The sequence below is a fragment of the Equus quagga genome, chromosome 17 (genome assembly GCF_021613505.1).
Source record: "Equus quagga isolate Etosha38 chromosome 17, UCLA_HA_Equagga_1.0, whole genome shotgun sequence".
Lineage (NCBI taxonomy): Eukaryota > Metazoa > Chordata > Mammalia > Perissodactyla > Equidae > Equus > Equus quagga.
Genome location: NC_060283.1, coordinates 39,748,099 through 39,773,667, shown reverse-complemented (window position 1 = coordinate 39,773,667; position 25,569 = coordinate 39,748,099). Strand labels below are relative to the sequence as shown.

The window sequence follows — 25,569 nt, the reverse complement described above, 5'->3', positions numbered from 1 at the left end:
CGAGAAAATAAGGCCATCATTGTTGCCATTTTGATATCATTCCTTCCAGTCTTTCTTCTATGCAGTCTTTGTTCTTATGTACAGAGTTTTCTTGGTGTATAATCAAGTATGCATCCTGCCTTTTTTCCTCTAATGCAAGTATTTTTTCCCAGGTTAATAAAATTTCTTCATAAACAGTTAAACAGCTATGTGCTATTCTGCATGTGACTGTAGTATAGTTTATTTAACCATCCTGCTATTGCTGGTCTTTTAGATTCTTTCCAATAAAAATACTGAGCTGAACAGTTTTGCAAAAAAACTTTTCCTCCTATGTTTATGATAATTTTTCTAAGCTGTAAATTCATAGCCTGAATCACTATTTCAAATCAAAGGATTTGAAAATTTCTGAGCAGTGCAGACTTTGAAATGGACTAAATGAGTATAGGCCTACCTCAGCTGCGAAGAGAAAAGGATTATTATTAATAGATTTTTAAAAATAATTATTTTCTGTTTTACTGAAAGAGGGCTGGGAAGATCCAAGCAGTGCTCTGTAGGGAAAACACGCCTTTGACTTGAAGTTCTTGGCTTCCTGATGGTAAAGAAGGGCTTGTTTCTGTTTCTGTATTTTCCTCTGGGTCAGTGAGAGGATAGGCCATTCCTGCGAGCTCGTTTTCCTCTACGGGAGAGAAAAATTGTCTAGCATCTAATGATGCAGGTCATTAGCTGTGTTAACAGCCTTGCAGTTAAAAAGAAAAAGTTATAATAATGTATCTTCCTAATGTGCAGTTAATTTTAGTTAAAATTTCCCTGGTGATTTTAAAACCCAGGGCATTTGTAAATCTCGTAATTGGCTCTGCCTTTGGAAATGTTAAAAGTGCCATGACTGACTCAGCCCTAGCAGGACACATAGAACCTCACTGAGCTCTGGCTTCCCAGCGACACAGAGTTCTGCACTCCCCTGAGGGCTCCCCTCCAGAAGCCAGAAAGAAACCAAGACTTTGTTACCAGAGTGCTTGTTCCTGATCTTCCCTAATCAGAGAAAGCTGCTGAGTGCCTGAAAGTTAACATGTCCAAAATCAAACGTTTAACTCCCTACCTATCCCCAAGTTCAGTCTTCCCACTCAGCAATGGAACAACCACCTGCCTGGTTGTTCAAATCAAAAACCTGAGCCCTCCTGGATTTCTTCTTTTCCGTCCTTGCCACTCCCCAACAGTGATCCTTCAGCATATCCTGTCGATTCTGCTTCTAAAAATTGACTTCCAAGATAGAGCTCAAATTGTCCATTTCTCTTCTTCTCACCTGCCCGCCCTCCAGCCCCAGTCCCCATCACCACTCACCTGTGCTACTCAGTAGCCTCCCACAGGGCTCCCACTTCTGCTCTTTCCCCTACAGTCTGTTCACTGTGCAGTAGCCAGAAGGATCTTGCTAAAACATACTTTGATCATGTCATCCACCCCTTCCTTAAAACATGTCAAAGGCTCTCCTTTGCTGTTAAGGTAAAGGTCAAAAATTCTAACATGGCCAACAAGATCCTACATGTTCTGCCCTGGCCTTCCTCTTCAGCATCACTGCCCACCATGTTCCCCGTATCTGGCGAGTTCCAGCTCACCGGCCACCCTTCAGTTTCTGGAACTGCTGCACCAGGGCCTCTGTCCTTGCTGTGCTCTCTGCCAAGGAGAGCCTTCCTCTCTCCCCATCGTTCCCTCCTGCAGTCTAGGTAACCCCCTCCTCCTTCCCTAATTCCCAGTCTAGGTCAGGTTATTTACTTCTGTGGAAACACAGGAATTTTCTTCCTGCTTCAGAGAACCTTTTGTTGTTGTTGTTTTAAAGCTTCAGTGCATGGTTGTGTTTCCTAGTTGTTGTTAGTTCTCTATGTGAGCCACCACCACAGTAGGACAATTGACAGGTGGGTGATTTGGTTCCAAGATCAGGAAACAAGCCTGGGCCGCAGCAGTGAAGAGCGCCAAATCTTAACCACTAGACCACCAGGGCTGGCTCTCAGGGAACCTATTTTAATTTGAAGTCTTATATGTACATATTCATATGTGTGATTGCGTAATTGAGGTCTGTCTCCTCTACTGCACTGTAAGATCATGAAGAAGGCCTGTCTGCTCCTGTTCATTCTACTTTCCCCATCGGCTGGCTCAGTGTCTGGCACTAAGTATGTGCTTAGTAAATGATTGGTTCCATGCTGAGTGAATAGATAGAGTCTTGATAACATCCTCATTGATGACAGTGTCCCTGTAAGGCATGGGCTCTTCCCAGAGGTGGCAGGCCCAGGTTTTCCACAACGCGTCATCTGGAGGGAAGTATGATTTTACTTGATCTTTTTTTTTTTTCTCTTGGCATTTCAGCTGTCAGAATGAATAGAGCATGCTGCCCAAAACTTACTTGTTTTCTGTTCTCTCTTTATTCAGCTAAAGCTTGCTTTTACTCTGGACCATGAGACTGGATTGCCTCAAGGGTGTCACATCTACGAGTACCGAGACAGCAACAAGTAAGCCACTCGGTGGGAAAGCATGTCATCTCTCCACGTCCTGCAGGGGTAGCACCTAGGGACTTTCTTACCGTGGGCTTCCCGGACAAAGTGATTGTCAGGAGGGGAATCACACCTTTTGCAGCTATACTAGAAAATAGCTGGCACAGAAGTCTTTCTCCTGTAAATCTCTTTTGCCCCTACATATAGGACTTGCAGTACTTGTGTAGGAGGAGTTGTGGTGTCTTAGAAGTATATTCCAAAGCAACCCTTCCTTCCCAGGCTCCTGCTTTCCTCTAGACCCTCCCCAACTTTGCCTCCAGTCGTGTGCTTGCTAATTTGGTCCACTGTGTGCCTTCAGCTTTTGCTGCAGTTCTGTCTGACAGTAGCTGTCTTTGTAGGTTTTGTTGTGATCGTCTACCTTGTGAATTTTATAGTTGAGGGATTTCTGGGTACTTACAGAGACTTAAGTAGGTGGCCTTGTCAGAAATGTGGCACCTGGCATAGTTTTATGACACCTTCTTTCTTCATCACAGACTGCCTCCTTGACTGCGTATTTTTGTCTGTGAGACAGTGGCAGTGGTGGTGAGTGAGGCAGAGGGAGTATGCCCTGATGATGACAGTGACGATGAGGATGATGAATGATGATGTCAGCCTCCGTTGAGCACCTACCATGTGTTAGACACGGTGCAGGGGATATTATGTTTGTTATTCCATTTAATCCTTACAACAACCTAAAGAGTTTTCTTTTATTACTGTTGAATTTGTGGAAGCTGAGGTCTAGGGAACGTAAGTAACTTGCTTAAGGTCACTTACCACAGTTGTGTGAGGCAGAGTCAACATTGTCACATTTACTCAGGAAAAAGAATAGATGAAAGACAGTTGTTGTCCCAAATTGCTACTTTTGGAAACCCAAGTCTCTGACGAGGACAGTCCCAACCCGGACTTGAGGACTAATTGTTTAAATATCCAAGCTGTTTAATTTTACCCATTGGAAGAAATCAAATAGGCACATGCCAATGGGACTGTACATTACCTTCCAGAAGAGAAACTCATGTCTTCCTCCAGAACTCTTGCTCTGTTATGGGTGAAGCTGGGTTACTGGGTGCCTTCATGACCAAATCTCCATTTGGACTACCTTCAAGGCATTATCACTCTTTGTAATTTATCTTTAGGAGGATCCCATAGTAAGCTATTGTGTATGTACCTTCAGTCCCACCAAATTAATCATTTAGGAAAGGCTGACAATGCGTCCTTTGACACCATCATTCCTCCTCTTTGATGGCACCATTTCTGGAAGACAGTTCCAGGGTTTCTAGGCCTTTGTGTCAGAAATGCCATCTCAGCATCTCATAATGTTTAATTCAGCAGAGAAGTAGGGCTTGACTTCTGTGGGATCAGGGACTTGCAGGGACAATTGAGCGAGTCCCTTGGTGGCAGGGCAAGCATCTCTAGAGAGTAAGAGAAACATAAGCCATAAGCTGCTTGGCATGCCGCTCTGCCACCCTCCTTGTCAGCACTCCCTGGGTTGGTGCTTGCTGGGTGGCAGTGGATGGCAGACTGCACACACATTGTGGCAGTAAAAACAGATCTTTAGGCCAAGGGATATTTACAGATTCCAATTCTGACCTGACTCTCTGCTCTAAGGAAAGAAGATTGGCAGAGTTTTTGTTCAGTGAGAGAAGGGCACTGGCTCTTCTTCCTTTAGGTTCATATCTTAGCAGGTCAGAGGTCCAGTGACAACAACAACTCAGATTGTCTTTGAAGCTGAGAGAAGAAAATAGCCTAGCTCTGTTTCTTGGCCTAACTCCCAACTCCTAGCATATTATCAGAGTAAGCAATGTAAGAGAATTTAGAGGCTGTGAAAATTGATAAGCTTTGGCCTCCAAAGACCTGTTAAAAAAGGTATTTGTGTAGGAAGCTGCATAGAGCCATGATGTAGGAAAGTATGGCAATCAGATGCCTCAGTGACCCCTCCCTACGGTTCTCTCTTGCTTCTCTTAGAGGCAGTCTTGGGGTTCATTCTCAATCTGTGGACAAATTTCCTAACCTCTCTGATCCTCAGGTGTCTTCATCTGTTAAGAACAGTGGGACTGATGATACCTTCCAGGTATGATTGTCATAGAGATTGAATGATATCACATGTTAACGACATCCTCACCGCCCTAGCGTATAGAATGCCCGTGGGAAGTGTTGATTGCCTCTCCTTCCCAAACAGAAAAATCATCTCGTGATTTCTATGCTGTTTTCCCAGTGCACTCAGGGCTGCATCCACGAGCTGTGTCTGCAGGTAACAGAGTATTGAGTAGGGAAGAGGCTGGTGCACACACCTTTGACAGCCCTCAGCTGTGTGTAGTACACTCTGTCCAAAGGCAAACTCCTCTCCCCACTTGTGAAGTGAAGCACAGAGAACCCCATGAGCTTCACAGTAACTTTCTCCTCTCCTTCAGGCTTTGCCCTGTCTGTTTGCCTCTGTTCACTTTTAGAGTCATTTCCCCTACAGTGCCCGAATCCAAATATTACCGTAATAGTGGTGTTGTGGAGATGAGGATATTCTTCCCCAGGTCATAAGGAGCCCATGTTGTCTCAGCCAAGTAACATGAAGGCAAGAGCAGCAGAGAGATAAGGTTCTACATACGAAAGAAATTAGCTTGATATCTGAACATTAGTTTGGTACAATTAATTATTGAAACTACTGCTTTGATCTGGGTATTCCCTGCAGTGTAATTTGTAATCATTTTAGTATTCTCTCTACCAAATTCAATCCGTCAGCAAAGTAGTTGTTCTGAATAAGTACTGAGGCTGTTGGACGGTTCTCCCCCATGGTCTTTTCTTTCAAATGGAGTGGGCCTGAAAATAGGCACTCTGCTTCTATATTCCCTGGACTCTTACCAGCTTCCTTTGCTGGAACATCCTGGTAGCCCCAGTCTTGGGCTCTGTATCATCTCCCTCACCTTCTACATAAAGGGGCTCATATCTGCCTTTGGGCTCCTGGAAGGATAGGCCCTGAGACTTGTCCATCTCTGGTGGGACTTGGGCCCTGCCTCCTCTTGGACTGGAGGGCACAGTTCCCAGGTAAACATTCTTAAAGCTCTGAGGTCGTTAGAAGAAAGAAGCTGCCCTGTTGTGCCTTGGGTTAGATTAGTAAAGCTCTTCACCCCGAATTATTCTGTCAGCCTCCCAAAAGCTGTTCAAATCTGTATGTAAGAGATGTGAGGTCTCTGCCTCCCTCCATCTCCAGACAGATAACTGCCAGTCATGACTCATGGACCTGAAGACCACCTTCTTTTTCTTTGTTGCAGAAAACTTCACCTACCTTTAATATTAAAACCAGTGAATCGGGGACTGATTGAAAGTTATCTTTCTCAAATTAGAGTTTGGCGATCTCTTCGTAGGGCAAAGAACAAGCCTAAAATGGCAACTAAGTGATTCGTGAGAATTCATTTAAGTATTTATTAAGCCCCTGCTCCATACAATGTGTTGTGCTGGGCACTAGGGAGACAAAGATAAATTAGACCTGGTCGGTGACCTCAAGGAATTTATATAAATAGCAGATTGCACTGCAGCAGGGATGATGTGTGCTTCAGTGGTGCTGTGCGAGCAGGGATGAGGAAAAGGACTACTTCCGACTTCGGAGCAACTGCCTGGATGGTAGTACCCTTCATTCACCAGAACTTTGTCCAGAGTGCTCCCTTCTCTCCATTCCCACTCCCACCCTCCTCACTGCCAGGGCTGCTGAGCTGCTTTGTACACTGTTCTTTTAGCTCTTTGACCTCCAACGTATCCTCTCTGCAGCCTGAGGGAGCTTCACATGTCTTCTCATTCTGGTTGCTTTTAAGACCTGATTTTTGTCTTTGCTGTTCTGCAGTTTTACTACATCATGTAAAAGAGTAGAGTCATCTTTATTATATTGCTTAGAACTCAGTGTCGTTCTTCTCATTTAGAAATTCTTGTCTGCTTGCCCTCTAATTCTCTCTAATCTCTCTGTCTCTGGAACTCCTCTTAGAAACCTACCATCTTTTCTGGTTTTCCTCTCTTTTTTCCATCTCCATTTCTGCCAGTGCTGCATTCTGGGACACTTCCTCAAAGATGTCTGTCAGTTTATGAATATCCTCATAGCTGTGTATAATCTGCTCTTTAATACCCCTTCCCAATTTCAGTGTTTAGTTTTTATTTTTAGTTTTTAGAAGTTCTATTTGGCATTTTTTAAAATCAGCCTATTGTTTTTTAGTGTCCTAGTTTTTATTATGGTTTCTATTCCTTTCATCTCTTCAATTATTTTGATTATACGTATTCTATAGCCTCTTTTAAATTGTTCAATTACTTCTAGTTCTAAGGGTACCAGTTCTCCCATGTGTTGTGTCTGTAGACTCGCCTTTATGGTGGTTCATTTCCTCACATGGTTTGTTCTTTTTTGTCAGGAGATCATCTTAAGCAGAGATTGTTTTTATTCTGGGAGTCTCATATACCCCAGGTTGTGGATGTGTCCTTTCATCACTTTTCCATTTGTTCTCCCAGGAGTTGGGGAGTTCCATAGGTCTTGCTAGTTTGATGTTCACCTCTTGGCTTAGAATGCTTAGAACCTTGGGCCAGCCCTGTGGCATAGTGGTTGGGTTCACACTCCACTTCGGCAGCCCAGGGTCACTGGTTGGCATCTTGGGTGTGGACTTAGCACCACTCATCAGGCCATGCTGAGCTGGCATCCCACATAGAAGAACTAGAAGGACCTGCAACTAGGATATACAACTATGTACTGGGGGGCTTTGGGGAGAAAAACAAAAGAATTCTTAGAACCTGGGTGTGTACATTCAGCCTCCACACCCACATGTAGTACAGGCTTGGGATCTCCATTCCGCAAAGGAGACACCTCCGCTACACGCTGCATACATACATTCCTCTGGGCTGTGAGAAGGGTCTTCCTGGTCCCTGTTCGAAGACCAACAGCCCCTCCTGGATCCTGGCTTTAGGCACGGCTCTCAGTTCCAGTTCCCTGGCCAGGTCTTCTACCTCCTGTGGGCATTGAAGTCCCAGCTTCTGTAACTACAGTCATGTGTTGCTTAATAACAGGGATACATTCTGAGAAGTGCATCTTTAGGTGATTTCATCGTTGTGGGAACATCATAGAGTGTTCTACACAAATAGCCTGCTACACACATAGGCTATATGGTACTAATCTTATGGGACCACCATTGTGTATGTGGTCCATCATTGACCAAAAGGTCGTTGTGCAGCACATGGCTGTGTATCAAAGTCTGATAGTCCCAGCCCCAGTTGCCATGGTAGATTATGGCTTTGGTGTAGTTTCTTCTTTCAGGTAACTGGGAATTTTCCTTTCATTCTTCCATGCTCAGTTACATATTTAAATTATTCTTTTGGTATATTTTATTCAACATTTCTATGTGTTTGTGTTGGGAAAGAGGTCTGCATCAGTTCAGTCTGCAATTTTGTCAGAACCAGAGGTCTGAATGAACTTTTTTACATATGAATCTGATTACTCACTCATTCAAGAAGCACAGAGAGAGTTTCTGTTAGGTACCAGTGCAGTCCTAGGCACTGAGGCTGCAGAGCTAAATTAACACTCACATGGGCCTCAGAGGCTCATGGGCTAGTGAAAGGCACTGGGCATCCATCACCAGCAAGACGGCCCTGTAACTGGGCCCTCACCTGCTCCCGTGTACCCTACGTTCCATGTTCCATCCCTACCAGACCACCTCGAGTCTCCCATGTGCAATGTGTCTCTGTGTGACCGTGGCATTCCCTGTTTCTACAACACCGCTCTTTCCCACAGTCCTCTCCTCATCCAGGTGGGTAACCCCTACTTGTCCTTTCACTCTCAGCTAAGTGTTACTTCTGGGAAGCCATTCCACATCCCTCACGACCGTCACTAAAGGCTGAATAGGTGAACCTTCTCGGTGGTCCTGTGCCACACCTGTCTGGTTCTGCTTCAGCGCTTGTCACAGTGCACTTCAGGCATTGGTTTCCTTGTCTGCCACCTCCACTAGGCTGAGGCCTTTTAAGGTCAGGGCCTTGCTTTGTTCATTTCATTCCCCCTGGTGCCTAGCCCAGGACCTGGCAAATAATGCTTGATGAAGGGAGTGGGGGGAACGTAATTTAGTCCTTTTAGAGCGGGAACCTGGTGAGTGAGGAGCCAAATCTCTTTCCAACCTTTGTCTTTTCATTTGTTGTGGGATTATGAGGCTAAATTACTCATGACATCAGGGAAAACTGTCCCCTTGGATAGTTTATGAATTCTGAAGAACTAACATGTAAAAGAAAGAAGCTGTGAAAATTTGGTTTAACTCTGTAAATATACTAGTAAATATAGTTATTTACCTCAGTGCCTACCACATTTTGCCTGATAGTGAGGCATAGTAATAATTATGAAGAACTTTAAATGTGCCAGACTTGCAGAAGCTGTGTTTGATGTCGAGCCCACACTTCGTTCATGACCTCTAGAGCTCTGAGCCATGTGGTAAGAGTGATAGGAGCTGCTACCTTCTGAGTGCCCGCACCTCGCCAGCGCTGGGCCAGGGGCATACCCAGGTTATTTGTAGCTCCAAAACTGTTCAAGACAGATTTTAGTTTTGTAGTTTGACAAATTCCAAAAAGAAAAAGACTAAGAGTCAGAGAGGTTTACCTGCCCAAGGTCACACAGTGGTCAAGAGCAGAGCGTGGATTTTACTCCAGCTCCAGCAGATTCCAAGGCACGTGTTGGGCTTCACACTACCTGCCTTTCTCTCCACAATTTAAAGCTCGAGGGAGTTGTGATTCTAGCCTCTTGGAGGCAGGCCTCCCCTGGACGCTCTCTGTCTGGGAAATTCTGGGATTCCCAGGCCCTCTGGACCCTGGGTGGGTGGACAGCCTGGTCTGGTAGGACAAACTTCTGACTTGTCATCGTAAATCTGAGTTTGACCAGTCATTCTCTGTGGGAGGTCGTCATCTGTTTGTGATGCAGCCCATCCATTAGGAACATGAATATAACAATAGATCTCAGGGTTGGGGGAGAATGGAATGGAATGGAGTGAGGGGATGTGTGATCTGGCTGTGTCAACTGGAAAGTACTTCAGAGTTATTGAGTGTGCTTACCCTTAGTACCTGCCTGAGTGGCCAGTGCAGTGGGTCCTGGCAGACCCAGGCTCCAGCATCTCTTCCCTGTGCACAGCTCTGCCTCGCCCTGGTCCAGTCTCCCTTGACACCAGCAGCCAACTCCCCCACCTCCACCTTACTCTCGGGACAGGTTAGTTTGCTAAGCTAATGAAACAAAATCTTTTGTTTTTTTCCTGCCTATCTAAATGACTCATTTTGTCACTTTGAGCCCATATCATCAAAACAAATAGCCAACCTCTGGAGGTATCAGAGAGCGCTTCCCCATGGGATTAATTTTCCTCAGCTCAGTGCCTTCCCACCATCATAAACCCACACTGAAGGAAAGCAACACTGAAACCTTCTGGAGGAGAGGGCAGTTCTGGTCCTCATGTCCTCTCCTCTCCGCACCCCATGGGTACCTCGTAGCTCAGGTCACTGGCCTTTCTAGCAACAGCCAGAGCTGAGGCAGGGCTGGGAGCCTGCAAGCCCATCTTGATTCTTTCCCTCAACCTCTGAACACATAGTCCTTTCTGGACCTGAGGGCTTCCCAACATGCTGCCCTGCACGGTGGGGGACTGGCCTGCTCAGTAACCCCTCAGTCTTGGGACACGCTCCACACAGGCAGAGCAGACCCAGAGGACCAAGCTTAGGATCACACTGGGATTTTCTTTCTGTTGTTTTGTTCCATCATGGAGGATGCACTGGGTCAGTTCAGGTCCACTGACAAGTAGACTCTCAGAGAGGATTAATGTGTGAGAGATGTGTTAGAGGAGGAAGGGAGAAATAGGAGCAGGTATAAGACTGCGGATGGTGGCACTGGCCTGTGAAGGAGAGGGACAAGGAAAGGGGGCTGGCTGGCAGAGTCTCAGCCTGCAGCACCATTCCAAGAAACTTTTAGTCACGCCAGTGGAACGTCCTCAAGCTAGAGTTGCTTGGTGGAGGAGTCTCCTGCCCATGGGAGTGGGCCTGTCTCGGGTTTCCTGCCGTGCTCCATTGCCTCTGGGCACAACCTGTGCACATGCCTTGTGGATCCAGAGGGCCGTTTGTCTGAATGAGGCCAGCCTTGTCATGGCAGCCACAGTTCACCCCTGGCACTGCACAGATCTGCTTCTCCATGCCGGTGTGGGGAGCAACTTCTCTGTGGCTCCTGTGGGCCTCTCTTCCCGAGAAGGAGCTTAGAAAGGAGACATTAATGAGAAAAACTACCGCCTCCATTACCATGGTGGAACTCGGGGCCCCAACTGGTCTTCCCTCTCCCCCTTCTCCTCAGTCCATGCAAAACTCTTCTCCCCACTCAGCAAGCGCGTCAGCAGGTCTCAGCAGCTTAGCTGCTGATGAGACCCAACCTTCATTGTGAGGTTCTGAGCCCTTGGCTGTCATATCTTTCTCAGGCCAGGGTTGATGCATATCTCTATCTTTCTGTTCACAGTGGGGCAAGGGAGCACCAGGAGATTGCCTTGGGTTCCACACACCTCCCTCCCTGCGCCTTCTCTGATCTTGGTTCATTATCCCCCGGTCATGACTCCTTCTCTCATCTGCTGGCCCTTGGACACACAGAGTCCAAAGAATCCTAGCAGTAGCCATCACTGGTAGTTCAGACGGCCCCTTGCCATGTTACCTCTGGCCTCTAAGACCTCAGGTTCCATTATCCCCATAGGTGTTAATGAGCCCAGCTCTGTGACCACCTCTCCTGCTGTCCTCTCTGTCCTGCAAAGAAGAGCCAACACCACACTCCTTAACTATGCTGGTATCCCTCTCACCAGCACATTTCTGATGACCCTGGTGAAGAGGGTGTCCTGTGAGCCCTCCCACAGAACATAGGCCTCTGCTGGGTCTTCTGGACTTAGCAATACCTCCATTCCAGCTTGGTCTTTCCCTCAGCCTCTATTCCTTCCTCTGCTCTCTGCCAGGGCAATTCATGCCTTTCCACTTTTTTCAGCCTTACCTGTCACTTTCTCCAGGCTTCTAAGGACCACCCCAGCAGTGAGTTTGCCCCATCCCCTAGGGTCTTTGCCAGGATGCTAAATCCCACATCCCAAGAAAATACCCCCAAGTCAATGAATTCTTGCTCATCTTATTTCCTGTCCTCCCTGATCAAGCCCGTCAAACCTGGCTAACTAATTCTTCTCACTCTTGGTAAGATAATCTCTTTCCTCCCTTATCAGGCCCAGCACACCCCCAGCTGGATTATCCTGGCATTATACCCTAGTTCTGGGCCTGGACGCCCCAGAAAGGAGGTAGAGGATGCTGCTGAGGAGAGGGGAGAGACCTCTGTAAGTCTTTCAGCGCAGGGGTATTGCCAGCCTTCTGAGAGAAGCATAGGCCACCTTTTGTAAGCTACCAAAGAGGTCCTCTGGCTCTCCCACTTAGCCTCTAACTGCTTGTGGAGAGCCCTCAGTCTGTCATAGTCCCCCTGCTGGTATTAACACACCTCACAGTAACCAGCCAATTGCCCAGTCCTGGTAGACTGCACCTCCTGGGCTTTCAAATGCTTGAATCAACACAAAATCAAGCAAAGACTTTTTCCCAGGTCACCACTGGTGAATCTTTGAGCACTTGGGCCACCACTTTGTGCCAAGGACTCTTCATGCTCCACATACCACTCAGAAGAGCATCTCCTTTACCCACCAGGTAGTAAGTGAGCCAGTCCCCAAACTCCATCTTTCTACCTGTTTTCTCAGATCCACTCCAGTGCCACTTGTGTTAGTTCAAGTTTGCAGAGAAGCAGATAGCAGAACAGGATTAGAAGGGGAGAGAGGAGGAGAAGGCAAAAAGACAACCTTCAGACCGTGATATAGATGCAGCCTCTGTGGAGGCGGGGGAAGGAGGAGGGCCGAGTAGGAAGAATGTCAGGCTGGAGCTCAGTTTTAAGAAAGGTTCAGCCAGGCTGATGGAAAGTCCTGGAGCCATAGTCACTTGTTGGAGGAGTGTCATGTCCTACAGGACCCTCTGAGTGCTCCATTGCTGGCTGGAAGCAGCCCACGGGAAGTGTGGCCTAGGCACAAATCCAGTAGTGGGTCAGAGGGGCTGCAGCTTGGGCCATCAAGCAATTTATGCTCCCATGGCAGGAAATCTGAGAGGCACCTTTTCATGGCCACCACACTTGAGTGGGAAAGAGAGTAAGTAGGGGCTCCTGTGTAAAGCCCTGTGTTTAATCCATTTCTCCCTCTGCTTGGTTCTTATCCTCTTCCTTCACCTAAATACGCAGAGGGAGTATTTCCCAGCAGCCTTGACACTTCACACCAACAGTGGCACTTCCCAGTACTTTGGAAATGGCACTTTGTGTCTGCACCTTGGACCTGACGCCAGTGCCTCAGGCTAGGCAGCCATGTTACTTGACAGTGTGCAGACCTCCCATGGACACTGCCAGGTTGGAGTGAAGAATGCCTTCTTGGTCTCGGTGAAGCCCTTAGTTAGGAGAAAGGGGAGCTGGAAATCATGGGAGAGGAGGGGTTTGGGGAAAATTGGAGGCAACACAACCAGAGAGAGGTGCCAGAAGTGACCTCATGGGAACTTGCCCGCAGCTGTAGCATGCATGTTGGAGTTGGCCGCTTACAGAGCAGGTGTGAGCTCACCATTTTCCATCACAGCCATTAGTGTTGGGCATCGGTGTGATGCAGGCACAGTTCTTGCTTAAGCTGCGGGAATTGAGATGGTGATCAATGAAGGATATGCTTCTCCACCTTCCACGCCATACAGAGAGATGGTGGGGTGGCTCTTTATTCCCTCCCATTGCCTCACTTCGTGCAGCAACAGTTATGATATCCTGGCTGCCAAAATGCAGTGTTCCATTTGACCTTAGTTTTCCCTATGAAGAAGAGAAAGGAGTATAAACACTCCCATTTTACAGAGAGGGAGAGCAGTTCCCTAAGAGGTCCCCTGCTGTAAACAAGAGGCAGAGCCAGCAGGCTTCTCCCTGGGATCCCACCTCAGCCACGTGATACACTCTGGGGGCAGGGCTCGGAACAGCTACACACTGGTGGTGCTGAGCTGCCCTTCGTCCAGGGCAAGGAGGGCAGCAAGGCCTGGGTCAGTGCGGCTGCCTCCTGTGTTGCTTATGTCACATTTGGGTTACAGTCACTTAGTCTCCCACAAATGTAACTCAACCCACGCGTGACAGGGCAGGGAGAAGCTCTTAATCAGCTGTTCTGAGTCAGCTGATTAGTCAGGAAAGAGTTTTCCCCACCTACTGGGAGAATGGGGGAGGGATGGAGCCTGAAGTGATATTTTAAGGTGCTGAATTGCCTCAGCGGAGATTTCCTATGCTGCTGGGCCAGGGTGCTCAGCCCCTCCTAGAAATCGCTAGGCCCTCAGCTCCTGCTGACATTCTAAGCCCGTGAACTGATCAGAGTGAGAAAATATGGAAGTCAGCAACAGTAGGAGATTGTGCTGGCCAGAGATCAGAAGCAGATACATCAGCACACACGCACAGGCACACTGGTCCATGTTTCAGCGTGTAGTATGACTTAATATCCACTCCACTATTTTCTTCCATAGTGCGCACACTGGAAAATAGATATTTACAGTAAACTCACTTTGTAAAACTCATTTTTGAACTATGAAATGCAGAGAGAAAATTCACAAATCATATGCATCTATTTCAAAGAGTATTAGAAATGAACACGCCCATGGAACTGTCACCTAGATTGAGAAATAGAACATTTTGGCACCCCAGGAGCTTCCCTCATGCCCCCTCTCTCCTCCCAAAAGGAGTCCACCATCATAACTTCTAACACTATAGAGTAGTTTTGTCTGGCTTTCAACTTTACGTACATGGAATCAGTCTATTCTCTTTTGTGTCCGACTTTTTTTCTTTAAGCATTGTTTGTGAGAATTCATCTTTGTGACTTCATCTAGCTGTAGTCTATTCATTTTCATTGCTCTAAGACTTTCCTTTGTATGAGTACATCACAATTTATCCAGTCTGCATTAATTCAGTCAACATTTGGTTTATTTCCGTTTTGAGGTCGTTATAAATAATTCTACGTGTACATGTCTTTTGGTGTACATGTGCATGTATTTCTTCTGAGTATGTACCTAGGAATGAAATTGCTGAATCATAGAGAAAATATCCACTTCAGTGGATACTACCAAACAATTTTCCCAAGTGGTTGTACCAGTTTAACACTTTCACCAGCAGTGTATGAGATTGCATGTGTTTATTAGCCATTCAGTAGAGTGTCTTTTCAAATTTCATGCCTATTTTTCTACTGGTTTTCTGTTTTCCTCTCTATTCTGGATATAAGTCTTTTGTTGGTTATACATGTTACAAATATCTTCTACTCTGTAGCTTGCCTTTTTACTCTCTTTGGTAGTGTTTTGTTGAACAGAAGTTCTTCATTTAATTATAGTTCACTATATCAATCTTTTTCTTTATGGTTAATTCTTCTATATCCCATTTAAAAAATCTGTATCAAAATCACGAAGACATTTGTATTAGGGATCTCCAGAGAAACAAAACCAATAGGATATGGATATATATATATATATTTATATTTGTATATATAAAAGGAGATTCATTATGAGGAATCGGCTCATGTGATTATGGAAGCTAAGTCCCACAATCTGCCTTTAGCAAGCTGGAGAACCAAGAAAGCTGGTGGTGTAATTTAGCAAAGTCCAAAGGCCTGAGAACCAGGGAAGTTGATGGTGTAAATTCCAGTCTGAACGCAGGAGAAGATGAGATGACATGTCCAGCTCAAATAGTGAGACAGGAAAAAAGGAATTAATTCGTCCTTCTTTTGCCTTTTGTTCTAGTGGATGTTGCCCACCCCCATGGGAGGGCAATCTGCTTTACTGAATCCACTGATTCAAATGGATTCAAACCAGAAACACCCTCACAGACACACTCAGAAATAGTGTTTAATCTGGGCACTCCATAGCCAGTTAAGTTGACACATAAAATTAACCATCAGAATTTTCCTACATTAGCTCCATTGTATTACCTTCTGTATTATATACCTATAGTCTACTCAGAATTGCTTTTTTAATATGGTAAAGCAAGTTTCATTTTTCCATATGGATATCTAATTGATCCAGCATCATTTGTTCAAAAGACTTTCCCACTGCTCCACAGTGACACCTCTGTCAAAAATGAAGTGCCCATATCTGCATGGGTCTGTTTCCACACTCTGCTCTGTTTCACTGATCTGTATGTCTTTTCTTGTGCCAATAACACACTGTCTTAATTATTGTACTTTTATTAAAAGTCTTGATATGCAGTGGAGCTAGGCTTTCTACCTTGTTTGTCTTCTGTAAAGGCATCTAGGCTATTCTTGTCCCTTTCCATTTCCATATAAATTTTAGCATCAGATTGTCAGTTGCCACACACATGCTCACAAACTTGCTGGAATTTTTATTGAGATTGCTTTGAATCTATAAGTCAATTTGGGAAAAATTGACACTTTCATGATACTGAGTCTTCTACTCCACGAACATGGTATATCCTGCTCTTTATTTAGGTCTTCTTTAATTTTTCTCAGTAATGTTTTATAATTTTCTATGTAGAGGTCTTGCTCATCTTTCATTAGATTATTCCTAGATATTTGATTTTTGCGGTACTATTTTAAATGATATTTATAAATTTCATTTTCTCTTTGTTGCTTATATATAGAAAGACAACTTATTTTTATTGACCTTGTATCCAATGACCTTGCTAAATTTATTTATTAAATTTAAGTAATTTGTAGATTCTCTTTTATTTTCTGTATACCAGTTGTGTCATCTGCAAATAGTGAGTTTTGCTCTTTCCTTTCTGATTCTTATGTCATGTCTTTCTTTTTCTTGCCTTATTGCACTGTGCGGTGTTTAAAGGAAGTGATGGTGGCAGGCATCCATGTCTTGTTCCTGATCTCAGAGAGAAGGGTTTTTACCACAAACTCACTTTTAGATTCTGAAAACTTATGCTGGAATTTCCTTTTGTGTACACTTGATTTTACTTTTCCCAAGATGAGCTTTCAGTTTGGGAATACTTTTAAGTTTGAAATGTGGCAGTGGTAGTTTGTGGGCCAAGAGCTAGACAAGTGGAATCCTATTTTTCATTTAAGGGAAAAGGAACGGATGTTTATCACAAAACTGCACCTCCTTATTTTAACCTTCTGAGGGAGGTTTTGCCTTGTCTGTCTTACAGAAGGATCTCGTGGCTGATACAGCTGAGCAGGGATTCAAACAGATCTGTCAGAGCCAAAGCCCAGGCTGTTGTTAGCATTCCCGATTCCCTGGTAAAATATTGGATGTGTAACCCCCAATGTCACAGAAACCCGACTTTTGTCATAAAAGTCCAAGAAAAGAGTTGGTAAACATACCTCAGAGATATGTTTAGTATCTTCTCTTTCTCCCCTCTCCAGATCTCCTTATATCCCTGTCATCTGTTCCATCCTACTTTCTCTGATTTCTGTTACCATGGAAGCAAACGTGGGCAGCAGTGAGTCTCACACTGACAGGAGCCCTCCTTCCCTACCTGAGACCCTGAAGGGCTGCACCTGTAGCTCTCCTGGGCCACCTGGTGGAGCCACCCACGAGGCCCAGGACAAGGACTTCCCTGGCCTCTGCTGCCATTTGGCTCTTGTCTGAGGTCGAGTGGGTGGGAGGTGGGGATTAAGGGCATTTCTGCCTATCAGGCTGCTTGGGTCATGGGTAGAACTCTGTATTTTTAAGCCCTTTACAGTACCAGCTGTCCCAGGATGAGGATTATGAATCCTGTGCAGATACACAGAATCTTTCTGCTGAGATTTAGAGGGAGGAAGGAAGAGTGCAGGGAGGGCCTGAGCCTGAGCCTCAGTGAGAATGTCCCCTGTTATTCTCATACCCTTCTTTGCAGCCCAGATAACTACCCAAGGATGACCCAAGAGATTTCCCTGCAAGACAGAAAATTCTAGGGCATCAGGAACTCTTGAAACTAAATACCTTGAAACTCTCAAAGACCTTATAAAAGAGAGTACATGTTTCCTTGGTTGATTTAACACAGGGTTACATTAAGTAAACAACTTTTTTTCCTTCTTGAGTTGAATTTCCTTTGTACAACTTTGCTGTTCCCTGTACTCATCTTTGTGTGAGGGACCGCAGTTCTCCCCACTCTGGGGAGCCTCCTGGGGCTGTAGCCTTCCAGTGTGACTTGGAGCTCTGCACTTACATTTTTCCAGATGCCTTTTAGCACGTGGTGACATGATCTGACCAGAGAGAGAAGATGGGGAGAATTAGCATTTTTGTTTTTTCTGTGCCTCTACTTGCTACATCCAGACGTTTTTCAGGATCTCCTGGCATGACCCACGTCTCTTTCTCTGCCTCTCTGGGTATCTCTCCATTCACGAATTTGTCTTCCATGGGGAAGACTACTCTTTGGCCCCCAAGGCTAGCTTTATGAACTGATGGCTTAGCCGGGCAGTTTTTAAACCCAAAGAGGCCTGTCCCTTTCCAAGACTTCAAGGACTTCTAGAAGAAGCTGTTTGATGAACAGGCTACTCAGTTTGTGGCAAGTGGGGCATGTGCCTCTGGCCCATTCCATGCCAGTGTGCTTCACCAGACTCTAGGTCATGTTCAGATGCTTAGAGTAGCAAATGCCTCTGCATAAACACTGTCTCTTGGGTACCCAGAAGTCCAAAGCCCAGCCACAGAGGCCTGAGATACTCTCAGGGATGTCAGCCCGTTCAAGGAAACAGACCACAGGATTGGGTGTTGGCTCCAAGCCTGAAGAAAGGTGCCATGGCTATCACCCCTGCAGCTGCCTGGCAGGTAACCAGAACGTGCTTGGCTCTCAGCTTTTGGCTGTGCTCTCTGTGGGGATGTGTTTCTGATCTGTCTTCACTGCCACTCCCCAGCTCTCCAGGGCATTGTGGCTTTTTCTTGGTGGTTGGGCAGGAAGCCTCCAGAGCCTGAAGGAATTGCTGTGCTTGATGACAAAGGCCATCCATGGATAGAAATCACTTAGAGGCTGCTTCATTTATTGCAGAGGAGTTGAACACCTTTACTCTCTGTTCTGAGCACACTTCTCCAGTAGTGGGCATCCAGGTGGGAAAAGATCTCACAGAGTGACTCAGAGCAATGGCTGTTGAGTCAAGCAAAAGGAAGTGGCCAACTTATGCAGCTGGTCTAAAAACCCAACACAGCAAGGCCTAGCTGAGCTACAAAACACCTGTCACTCTACTGACTATGAGCTACCACCAGGCCAACCCCATGTGACCACATGTCTGCCCCAAGGATGTGCCAGGCACTGCTGGGCCAGGCTGTAAGGTAAGCAAGACACAGTGTCTGCAGTCCAAGCCCGGGGTGGTGAATAGTGGGTAGGTACAAAATGTGAGAGTGGACTGAGACGGCAGAGGACATGGCTCGTGTCTCAGGGTTGAGGACTGCTCTCATCACCCTGGAACTGAAGGGCTGTGGAGAGGCCCACAGAGGCAACAGCACTGTGCTCACCCTTCAGCATCGCCCTCTCCGATGCCAGGACGCCTGCTGTCCATGTCCTCGGGAGCCATGACTCTTTCACGGCTTCCTCGTGCTGCACTGCTTGGTATCTTCTCATTGGTATCTTGCACAGTGGTAAGCCAGCTGTGTTCGTTAGATAAATACCTTAATGTTTGAGCTATCTGGAACCATAGGGAAGGAATTATTCTACAGAACCATATTTTCCCCTGGAAGGGGATATATTCTTTCAAGCACCAAAACTTTTGTTTTAATTTATATACCTACTATTTGCTTTGATAAGGTCAACTGGCTGTAACGTAGCCTTTCTGATAATTTAGGATTATTCACAGTGTTTGTATTGTGATGTAAAAGTATTTTACATCACCTTACAGTGCCCTTCACTTCTACACTAAATGCCCCCCCCACCAAGTGCCATGTATTTTTACTCGAGTACCAAGGCCCTGCCCCATCTGTCTTTGTGTCCACCTTTATGGTTAGAGCCAGCTGTCACTTCTCCAACCCTGCCCAGAAGAAGCTGATAGCACCCTTTCAGCCCGCTGTGAGCACCAGGCCCCGTGGGGGTGTGGAATCAGGAGGGCCAGTCAAGTGGTTAAAATTGTTTAAAAAGAGGCAAGCCTCTGAGTGAGAAGCGAGGAGGGGACTTCCGTGTGAGTCACACTTGATGCCTGGCTCCTGTGTTGTCTGCTCACAGGCTTTGTTCGTTGCTTGTTTCCTGGTCCTGCACCGAGTTTTGAATATTCAAGATTGCGGATGGTTGAGTTCCCCACAAGTGAGATGATGGACTTGAACTGAGTCGTTTTTGTCACATTAGGAAGTTCTTCCTTAGTCCTGCTGGCCCTCCAGTTTAATCTAAGTCTGGTTCCTCTCATTAGTCTTCAGTGTAGACAAAAGACAAGTTAGCTGGTCAGCATCTTTTGTGTTGTAAATATTCTAGGAAGCCATCAGATTCTTCATCCTTCTGTTCTTGAAGCTAAAGGAACCCTTCACTCCAAGAGGCTTTTTCCCAGCATATTTTTCAACCATTAGTGTCATCAGACTTATCTCTTAATGTTGTTCGTGTAACCATTTGTCTCCTCAGAACCACCAGTACTTTCTTCCTACCTCAGCTTCGTGACCCATGAACTTCTTGTGATGGAATGCAAACATTTTTGTGGGTTGCCGGTGGGGGAGCAGATGAGTTTAAAACCACTTTCCTCAGATCCTCTGAGGGATCCATTGCTCACAGTGCTAATAACAACAGTGCTGTGGGAGCTCAGTAAATAAATGCCCAAGTGCCAAGGAGAGAGCCAGTTTGTGGCTCTAAGGAAATTCTGATGAGAGTGGGGTTGGGGGAGTGATATGGTGTCCATCTTCTGATTCCCTGCGCCCAAAGGCAAGGACAGTATCTGTGTCCCAGCCCCCAGCACAGAGCCTGGAGCGCTGGAGATGGCCAGCAGATGCTGAGTGAACATCTCGGGGAGCAGGCTGCATTTGCTCTTTCCCTCTTCGTGTTCTTTATTCCTAACGTTCTTTTGTTTTTTTAATAACACCAGTCTTGTCATCTTAAGGTTTTCATAATACTAATAATTAATACTTATGGGCTACTTAACAGCATGGCAGGCCCTGAGATCAGAGCTTCACACAGTGTATCTCTTTTATCCCTCACCCTTTGGGGCAGGCAGTGGAGGTTAGAGAGGTTACCCTGGCAGTGTGTGGTGGGCTCCCTACCTCTCCCTCTGGACTTTAACGAGCAAGGACACTAGGAGGTTTCTGCTGCCTGCTATGCTCTGCTTGTGAAGGGAAGCTGCCCGTCCACAAAGAAGAAGCCCCTCCCTTCTTGTGTATCCTTCACATCCTGGCCAGGCCTCCATGGAGACCTGAGACTAGCACTGGTCAGAGCCCTGATAAAGCTGGGCTGGAGCCAGAGAACTGCAGGAATCTTCAGGAAGCCCTTATATTCAGAATTGCAGGGGCCAGCCCCGTGGCTGAGTGGTTAAGTTCACGTGCTCTGCTTTGGCGGCCTGGGGTTTTGCTGGTTCAGATCCCAGGCATGGACATGGCACCACTCATCAGACCATGATGAGGCGGTGTCCCACATAGCACAACCAGAGGCATTCATAACTAGAATATACAACTATATACTGGGGGGCTTTGGGGAGAAGAAAACAAAAAGAAGGAGGTTGGCAACAGTTGTTAGCTCAGGTGCCAATCTTTAAAAAACCAAAACAAACAAAAAAGAATTGCATTACGTGCCGGATGGGTCATTTCCCACTGCCAAACTTAGAAAGCATCCCTAGGAAATTCCTGAGCATGGGAGGAAGGGCCCACTGCCTGGTGGGTCAGAGGACCAGTTGCCGGGTATTTCCTAGCCTAGACCTAGACACCATTCCTCTGCTTGTCCAGCAAACTTTAAAGGACACCTGCTGGTGCCAGTTACTGCACCGAGCATGGGCGGTGAGAAAGTCCCACTTCTCTGAAGCTCACAGCCCCTTGAGGAAGGCAGGCGTGTAAAACAACATTCACGAGCAATGACAGACTGTGGTGGAGGTGCGCAACAGGCCTCAGTGATGTGCCCACCCCATGTGGGGAAGCCAGTGCCTGTGTGCTGGTTCTCCATCCCCTGTCAACAGGAGCATGAGGCTGGGAGGCCCTGCAGGGTGTAAGATCTGAGCCCCAGCCCACTTCGGGGAGGCAAATTCTCTGTGGCATGTGGTGGGGAAGACAGGGAGACAGCAGGACCTAGGAGAGCAGAGGCCTGGCTGGGCCCTGACAAACTGAGCTCAGAGTTGAGAGCTGGCTCATCAGGGCTCTGTGTTCTATCTTGTCAGGCTTTGTTGGAGTGAGAGGGATCCCCTAGGGATCATGAATAGGAGAATGGCTCTCCTCATGCCACCCACTCTGGACCACCTCTCCCTAAAACTCCAGGAACATTCCCAAATGTAGCACATGGAAATGTGCTTCCATTCGCACTCTTTGTATGCAGTGGCCACAGCCACTTCTTTCTTGGAACTCTTCATGCCACGATATTGGGCACAGCTTGCCTCAGTACTCAGCACAGTGAGTGTCACTGCTCCTGGCACCACTGGCTGCAGTCATTCCTGGGCAAACAGCCACAGAGCCAGGAGGAGAACCCAATCTGTGTGAGGTTGACAGTGGACACTGCCAAAAGATGGAGCTGCACACTGCCTGTAAGGATTCATGGTGAAACCAGCAACCAGGTCTTTCTGTTGTTGCAAATGACCATTTGTCAGTGGTTCTGCAACACCTGAATATAGCATATGAGGAACTGGGCTCAAGTTTCACAAAGATTGGCTGGTAAATGAACTGGCATAGACACCATTAATCAGGGAGTACAGTCGCTCTCTGCAGCGGCTGCACGGGAGAGACAAGAGGCCTGATGGTGGAAGGACAGCCACAGCCAGGGGACCACACAGGACCCTGCAGGGTGTTGGGAGGGTCTCCTCCCAGGTCAGGCAGCTGGGCTGAGGCCAGAGAGCCCTGGGTGCTGTGGCCTCTGCCAAGAAGAGCATTTCTCCCCTTGAGGGAGGCCTGGAGGGAACAAGCTGGTCCTCCCAGTCATGAATGGCTGCCCAGGCCTGGCCTGAGCAACGTGTGAAGAAGCTCCCAGAAGTCTATCGCTGAGGCAGAAATCTGTCAGTGTCCCAGGTACTTGGAGAGCTTTCTTAGACCATTTCTAAGTCCCAGATAAACAAGGTTCCCCTCTGCACCCCAGGCCGCCCTAGAAGATGGACTTGGCATGCATTGACAGCTTAGGGAAGTGGAACCATGGGATCCAGTCAGGCTTTGACATCTGCTGGCCTCACCATCTGGTTTACCATCAAACTGGCTCACCTGGAGGGATGAAGGACATAATCTGGCTTGTTCTGGCTTTGGGTCTAAGGTAGAGTTGAGGGTTGCACCCAGAAAGGGCTAAGCCTGTGTCTGTGTGACTGAGAGCTTTTGTCAGCCAAGGGATGTGGGAGTAGAGATGCGGATGAAAACCAGCAGTCTCCCTGCTCACCCGCACCTGCCCCTCCTGTGTGCAGAGGGAGAGCCAGGGCCTCTGTGTGCTCTGGGGGTTGGCTGTATGTGTAGGCAGGGACATGACGATGTTGGGGAACCCCAGAGGCTCTGGATGGGAACATAGCCATTTAAACGACTCTGAACCTAGTTCATAAAACTGTGGGTCAATATTTTAAAAGTCACATAACTAATGAAGAGCTCTGCCAGACTCAACATACTGCATTCCAGTGGGTGATAAGACAAGTGTTAGTTCAGTGGAAACAGCCCAGAAGGAAAGATTTTTTTTAGTCTGCTGGGTTTCATATTTAGAGTAAGGCAGGCTACGCTTGGGCAAGAGTATTCATTTATCAGGTAACCAACAAATGAGCCCCAGCCACACTGTCACCCTGTGCTGGATCTAAACAATAACCATACAGGCAAGTAAGAATTTCACTAGAGCAAATTCAGCGTGTCCCATTAGGCTGGCAGAAGCTGTGTTGGGTCCTGTCTGCCGAGTTTGTGTGCCTGCCTTCTAAGCAAGGATAAGCTGAAGGGAAGCTGCAGGAACCAAACCGCCACTCCTAGGCCCTTCTCCTGGCAGGCTCTGCTTCCACCCCTAAAAACAGGCCTTGTTTTCCCCTCCACATTTTCTGTGGAACACCAAGCAAGTCATGTCTCTGAAACGCCTCATTTATTCCCCAAACAGACATAATTGAGAAAGTAGTTGACAGTGTAGTTCTTGACCCCATCTGGGCCAGATTGAGCAGCATCTACACGTGGCCTTAGGCCCTAGGATAGAGAAATGGTTGAGGCTTGGTTCCCAGGCAGGAAAACTGGCCTCGAAAAAGACATCATGATCCAGTGATGAGTTCTGGGCTAGAATCAGCCCTCAGGACCATGGGGTCAGGGAGGGTGAGGCCTAAACTGAGCCTTGAAAACTCAAATGTGACTGAGTAGAGGTGGGCTAGGGCATGGGAGGCAGAAGGAGCAGCATGGAAGCCCCAAGGGGAGTTCTAGAAAGCTGGGTGCCTGTCACCCAAGAGGAGGCCCAAAGAGAGCCCTGAGGAATGGAGATGCCAATTTCCTCATGACCAGTGGGGAAGCTGGGCTAAGGCAGCGAGAGTGTGCAGGGACCAAGGGAGCTGCACCTTTCCTTATAAGAAGCCAGACACCCCTTGGAGCTCAGCCTCTCTGAGGGCCATGTCCACGGTCGGGCTGGGCAAGAGACTGACCTTCCTGTTTGAGGTTTTTCTGACAGTATGGAACTCACCAGGGGAAAGATGAAAAGCGCTGGAATGCTTTGCCCAGTTCCAAGTTGAGTGGGAAAACTCCTTCTTGGGACACATGGAAAGGCTTGTGTGAAGCTTGCCAAGGGGTCTCACAGCTCCCAGGGTAGGCTTTCAGGCCAAGGTGTCTGAGGGTTGCGATGGCCTTGGCCCTGAGGATGGCTCTGCCCTCCTTCTGACCCAGTGGGCCAGCACATTTCCACAGGTGGAGCGAGAGGAGCATTAGCAGAAAAGGGGTCCACAGATGAAACAGGCAAAACCTTTGAGTCTGTGGCTGTGACAGGAGAGCTAGAGCTGTAAAAGCAGATATGCTCAGCCCCTGTGCTCATCCCAGGGCACTACTGATCACGAGAGGGAGCCAAGCCCCAACAGCAGCTGGGAGGAAGCATTTACACAGGGATGGTGATGGGTTATGGGTACTCTACCCTCTTTGTCCCGCTGAGCAGGAGAGAGGCAGAGGCAAAGCCAGGGCTGAAAATAAGACTTCCAAGGTTACAGAAACGCCCTGGCCCAGCCAGGCCGAAAGGTGGCCTTGTGTGTTTGCTGACCTGGTATGGCCAGCCTCAGACACAACGGCAGGGAGCAGCCTTAGGGAAAGGCTCCATTCCTTTGAGGTTGCGGGGGAGGTGGAAAGCCAGGTCAAGATGAGTGACCTCGACTCTGGAGCTGCTGGGACCCTTGCTGAGGGGAGGAGTTGCCCTTGACAGTCAAGACAAAGGATGGAAGTGATGTAGCAGACCACCACTGGTGTGATCCCCTGGGTGCCAGCGTGGCTTTGGGCAGGCCCTATATGGACTCCCCATCATCAGCAGAGCCCGTGGTCGCGCACAGCTACAGAAACCGTGCTGCCTAATCCTCAGGGAGCTTACAGCAGGTGACACAGGATCACATGAGGAAAAAGCAATGTCCTTAGTCTGTGAGCTTGGTGGACTCGCTTAACCTCTCTGACCCTCCCTTTGCTCATATGAACAAGTAGTTGTGAGACTTGAGTGGGCTGATGTTGGCAAAGCAGCTGGCAGTGGGCCTGCACAGAGACACCCAAAGGGACCTGCTCACCCCTGCCAGACCCAGGCCAGCTCCCCGGTCAACAGCAACAGCACCTCCAGGCCTGCTTCCTCTTCTGTGAAATGGAGATAGAAATATCCTCTCTCTCACCGTCTGCCTCAGTTGTCATGCGGGTCACGTGGCTATATATGAAAACAGCATAAAGTGCCATAGAAATGCAAAGTATTGGTCTTGTATAGCCGAAGCAAACAATTGCAGCTAAAAATATATATTTAGTGAGTGCCTACTGTATGCCAGATACCGTTCTAGGCCCTGGAAATTAAGGTTAGTAAAGC

At 47.3% G+C, this 25,569-nt stretch overlaps 1 protein-coding gene across 4 annotated transcripts in view; it reads left to right on the top strand.

Moving 5' to 3' along the window:
* DIS3L2 (DIS3 like 3'-5' exoribonuclease 2) overlaps positions 1-25,569 on the top strand; it is a 359,659-nt gene that overhangs the window by 299,144 nt on the left and 34,946 nt on the right. For all 4 annotated transcript variants that reach the window (XM_046644635.1, XM_046644634.1, XM_046644636.1 and 1 more), the window contains one exon: positions 2,398-2,477. In XM_046644635.1, coding sequence (XP_046500591.1) covers positions 2,398-2,477 — 80 coding nt within the window. The remainder of the gene's footprint in view (positions 1-2,397; positions 2,478-25,569) is intronic.